Genomic DNA, 5,638 nt, shown 5'->3' with positions numbered 1-5,638 from the left:
ACAGGAGAAGGTTAACCCAAGGTCTACTCCGAATTAGCCGTTCAATTAGAAATCCGAGGTGAAATACCATAGCAGCCCGAAACAGAAGCCAGGTCCCGCAACAGATAGAACGATGAACGCGTCCCCCAAGGGTACATTGAACGAAAGAATGATCAAAGAAGCTATGAATAGAGCGAGAAATAAACAGGAGGAAGGATAATGACTAGTAATAAAGCGCAGTTTTTGAATCTGGGAATCTCGACCCATAATAAATAAGATCAGAAACAACAAAAAAACGCCCTAAAAGATAAAGAGACGATTATTAATTCAGAATTATATTATCCAAGTAACCCAAGGAAGGTCGAAGGACCCTCACCCCCCGATCATCTCCCCTGGATGTGAAGTCAGCAGGAGTTAACCACCCAAAGCAAAAATAAAAGGCCAGAACTGAGAACTCCGGGCTCTCAAAAAGAAGCCCGATTTCAACAAATCATATATTCATGGCCTCGGAGCCAGGTAGCAAACAAAAGCCTATATCAGCCCCAAGTCAGTTCTGTCGAAAGGCTGACCTCCAAGACAACAGAAGAAAATTTGAAGAAACAGAAAAGATTCCTAGACGAAAAGTGTCGCCCAGAAAAACAGAAGGAGCAATAAAAGAAGGAAGTAGATACCTGTAGCATCCAAGTGTCAATGTCTGAAGTAGGAACACTAGGGAACCCCAGGAAACCCCCCAAGTGTTATAGCGCCAAGTTCTGAAAACATAAAGCCTCTACAACAGAGAAATTAGAAACCAAAATGGAAAAAGGCGTTGAAGGTTCCTAGAACAATAGCAGGACAAGCAAGGAAAACTAAAGAAGGACTAAGAAGCATTATCTCAGAAAGAAAGTTCCAGAAGTGCCCCCATCCAGAGCCAGACAGAGCAGCCTTATAAAAGGAGTTCTTTCCACAATCCCAGAGAATTCCTCAACAAATCAAACAAGAGGCGCCCCTAAAAGTTCAAGGAAGAAGAAAGGGAAGAATAAATAAAGGAACAGCAGGAAGTATCTAAATGCCAATGTGGACAGACAGGACTTTCAATCATTAGGAGAAAGAGGAACGAATCTCCCGGTATGGCTCCTCCAAAGGATCCCAAGGAGTAGGCAAGAAAAGGAGAAGCAGAGAAGCGACCTGGGCAGGGTATTGGAACTGGCCGAATCAGCATTAGACAAGTAGCGAGTCTCGATCCGTGAAACCCGACTCCCGAGACAGTCACTCCAAGTCGCACAACACCCCCAAAATCAAAGGATAGGGAAGGTAGCGAAACCCCCGAACAAATACTAAGAAAGAACCAAAGAGGGAAGAAGGAATCTCCCAAAACAAACCCGCAAAGAGGTAAATCCAGAAGAGGTCCCTAGTTCCCGAATGTCAGGGAAAATTAATTCTGGAACCACAAGATAGACAAAAGGAACACTCAGGATCGTCCCCCTCTCAAATCAACCTCCTGACTGACAGAGAATAACAGGATCTTAAAATAGAAAAATGGAAAGAGGACATCTCAAAGAATGCGCCAAGGAAGACCGTGGATTTCAATTCTCCAGAATCTAAATATCGTCTCAAGAAGCCCAGTAGTCTGAGAAACAGGATAATCTTCAAACAAAATAACGGCAAGTCCAAGACAAGGCATGTATCCCCCGAAAGCGCTGCGGAGTATCAATGATCAAAGACGACTTCCAAACACCCAACCCAGGTCAGGGATCCCGTGAAAGCCCTGGCAAGACATTAATGAAAGAAGGCGGAAGTTAATACTGCAGCCAAGGAAAAGAGGAGACGATACAAGACAGAAAGGGACCACTAGAAAGTAAAACCGAGTGGCACTTATTAGGACCCGTCAGTACTTGGACATACGGGACGGGGAATCGAGAAGCCTCGCGGAGAAGAGGCCACACATCGTACGACCAAATTGACAGAGATGAAAAGGACAGAATTAACAACAAAAGCGATAACGGAAGGCCCGACAGACTATGGGGGCAAAACAGGGAAAATGCTCCAGAGACTAACAGATGAGTATAATCCGAAAACGACAATGACGAAGGATTCCCCCCCCTAGGGGAACCTGCACAGAGAACAGCAGGCAGAGCAGATATCAGCATCACGGCCCCCATAGGGAGGCCGAGGAAAAGTAGGCAAGCCCGGATAGAGGTTAACGACACGTGCCATGTCCGGGCAAGCCCCCCAACCTTCAGGACCTCCTGAGTAGCAGGAAGGATTGAGGGGGTGAAGAGACTGAATATACAAGAACAACTCACAACTACCTCCCGGAGCGAAGATGACGTATTAAGGAAGCAGAAGAGTCTAAGCGGGGCAAGCACGAGGAGTAAGTGGTAAATATGAGCTAAGGACAATCACCAGGCCGAGAAAGAAAGGGAAGTGATCACCACCGAGGTCAAATGAGCTTGAGGGGGATAAGGATTCAAGAGGAACGGAGAATAGGGGAGCAGTAGTCCAACACAAGTGTAAAGGGGCAAACCAGGAAATCGCAGGGGAGAAGAATTAAGGCCCTGATGCCCCCACCACAAGCCGGAACAACTAGCTGAGCCCAGCCCCCAAAGAGTGAGGAAACCTCAGGGGGCAGAGGATCAGGCAGGAGCAAAAAGCTGACCAAAAAAGGAGGAGTCCTAAAGTAGGGTCCGAAGATGCAGAACAATGAAAAGGACAAGGAACACGAGCAACAGGCCCTGTCAGGGGAAGTCTGGCCCTTTGAACCCCAACCACAGGCAGAAGCAGAGATAGTCCTGGATCGCAGGGGTGAAGCCCAGGATAGCAGAACAAGACAGAGAGAGTAAGATCCGCACCTACAGGCATCGTATTTAAGCACTCTAAAAAGTCGGCGAAGCAGAACGAGACTTTAAGATGCCAAATCGGACAATGAGTCCAAGGGCATTAAGGGCAAATGTGGAGACTTTAGAGGTACTAAGCGTCAAGGGGACGGGATAAATTTCAAGGCGTGTTCTAGGAAGAATTTGAGTCTAGTCCAGGACACCGTCGCAAAGGGGAGAGATAACGTCAGAGAAGATGAGGACTCTCAGCAGCAGCCCCACTGACCACAGACAGGCACAAGATGACACGAGAAGAAGCCAAGCAATTCGAAAGGGACAGATGTTAGCCGATCAAGGCGAAGAGCGGGAGAGCAGAAGACACATGAACTCCCCCCGATGGGGGGCAGCGGTGGGATACCAAGGGAGTTGGACAAGAGGCCAAGACTTAGGGGCAGGACAGCACCCCCGAAGGAGCGAATTCTCAATCCAACTTAATAGCTACCAACACAAATGGACAACAATCCACATCAAGAGCAAAGCATCACCAGGGACGGCCCCCCACGCGCCCCACCATCCTCCACTACGGGAAGGGTGAAAAACGGAGAGAACAACAGCAGGGAATTGTGGGTCGCCGCTATCCCAGCCCTCCTCGGCGCGGACTAAGTTGAAGGGGAACAAATCCAATAACTCCACCACCGGCTCAGGGGAAGCCTAGATTCAAGAGGGAGGGAACCTAACCTCAGAGGCAAGGAGGAGCCTATACTTGAAGAGGAATGGGAGGGTAGGAGTAGATACCAGGGACCAGGACAAAATTCGGGACGTGGAGCCTAAAGGAAGCGCCTCTACAATAAGGGGACCATAGAGTAGAGGAGGCTGAGATAGGATGGAGATCTGAGCAGAGCATGAACAACCGACATGCAACGAACCACCCTAAGGAAACGGTCAATTCTTGAAAGAATAGAGACCGAGGAGCACACGACGATTCTATTCGAGTTCGGGGACCCAGAAAGAACAATGACTTAAAAGCAACTCCTCATGAGGGGATTCCAGAGAAGTTGGAGCAGATAAAAAGAAATAAACTGCAAACCATTTGATCAGGTACCAAGAGTCTGAAAAGGCAAAGGAGGAGTGAGGAATCATGTCGTGGGAGATAGGAAGTTTAAATGCGGGAGGAGAGCTGGTCGAAATAGGCCTGACCACGGCGCAGCCTTGTGAAGAGAGGCAGGGAATTGAAGGATATTGCCTAAGGGAAAACCTGGACTGGAGCGGAGAAGAGTATTTCGGTTTGAATGCTTGGATCGGCGAGCTGACCTCTCATGCAACGACAAGCTGGGGAAGATTCAGCAGGGAAGCAGGTCAAAAGGGTTGTGGATTACGAAGAAGCCGAAGGGCATATGATGGCCAGGTTACGTGGAGAGATTTATTGACGTGCGTCATGAATGAATTAATGGATCTAACTCCAAGGGATCATCCCACGGACCAAAATCCCCGAGGGGTCTTTTGGACCAAAAAGCACTGGAGTGGATTAATGGCAAAAAATATAGATCACAAGTGGACAGATAATACAAATCCACAGACAGCATTATTGATGTTAGTTTGTATCATTTTAGGTTTCCAACAACAAATGACAAAAGCTAGAAATCCAAACAGGCAGCAGTACAACGAACTATGCCAGGAAGTGAATGATCTCTTAATGATTGAGGAGGATGTATGGTCTAGCTTATACAAGGATGCCAGGTGGTCATGGGACTACAACTCAAAGCAATGTAGGAAGGGAACAGAGTCCACACATTGTCAGTACGCGGCCATGTCGTTATTACTGAGTGTGTATATGAGTATGAGAAAATGTTGTAGCACGTGTCAATCCTATGATATAAGTGGTTGGTTAATAGGGGACAAAGGAACAATTAAAAGGGCGAAACAATTGAGGTATAATGAAGGAGGACAAAACTGGATCGAGGACGCAGCAGGAAACGGGAGGCTGAGCATTACAGGAGATGAGTTAGGGAGCTATATCTCAAAGAAGAAGAAAGAGGCATCTGTATCAGGAAGAGTCCAAGGACCCAAGCCAACAACTCATCCCCAAACCCAGCCCCAGAGGAGGGTCCAGAAGCCATCCATACGAACAGCACCAACAGCGGGTCTAGCACAATCGAAGCCGGCAGCAGAACACGGAAAGGGACCAACCGAAACAGGAGTCAGCAGTGATAAAAATTCACCAAAACTTCCTCTAATCAAACAACCCCAATCAACCGATGACGAAGTGCTGGAAACTCTACGTCCAGAGGCGGCCTCCACCATCGCCAGAAGCCACGAGTCTGCAGATATCTCCAGAACTGAATCAGAGCCAAAGAGTCAGTTACAGCTGGAGGAGAAGGACGAGACGAGCCTGAATCAGGAACAGGAGGGCAGGAATCAGGTCTCGGCCAATGTAGCTGAGGAGAACAGCCCACCATTCCAAAGTCACACCGAGGCAGACGATCTCCAGGGGCCTATCACCCAGTCTCCGATTGCCCCTAAGATCACGGGGGGAGCCGTGGGGCTGTTGGGATTGGGCGTCGGTGGCTATGCTTATTGGAGGATCTTTAGGAAGAGTGCAGGAGGGTTAGTTTCTGTAGGGCGTTCAATTTGGAGGGTGGGTTATGGTAGAGCTTGACAGCTCCCATATCTCAAGGGGGGGCAAAACAGCTCAAGGCGGGAGCCCGGATCACAGACAGTTGAGGGGGGAAGTTTAGATCAGCCGCTGGGGGGTTCCTGTACCCCCAGGAGGAGGGGCCACATAGCAGGCGTCTCCTCTTGGCAAGGGATTAGGAGGTTCCCACTGGGAAAATCTTCGAGCAGACCACGGGATAAGGCCCTTGTGG

General features: G+C 48.6%; 1 protein-coding gene across 1 annotated transcript; it reads left to right on the top strand.

The window, feature by feature from the left end:
* Nucleotides 1–3,912: 3,912 nt before the first annotated feature.
* Nucleotides 3,913–5,430, top strand: C922_05361 (hypothetical protein; the record flags this gene model as incomplete). Its single annotated transcript, XM_008820932.1, has 1 exon — nt 3,913–5,430. The coding sequence occupies one exon, from the start codon at nt 3,913–3,915 to the stop codon at nt 5,428–5,430; it is 1,518 nt and encodes a 505-aa protein (XP_008819154.1).
* Nucleotides 5,431–5,638: the final 208 nt, after the last annotated feature.

Source organism: Plasmodium inui (assembly GCF_000524495.1).
Source record: "Plasmodium inui San Antonio 1 unplaced genomic scaffold supercont1.60, whole genome shotgun sequence".
NCBI classification, from domain to species: domain Eukaryota; phylum Apicomplexa; class Aconoidasida; order Haemosporida; family Plasmodiidae; genus Plasmodium; species Plasmodium inui.
This window is presented reverse-complemented; position numbering and strand designations above follow the sequence as displayed.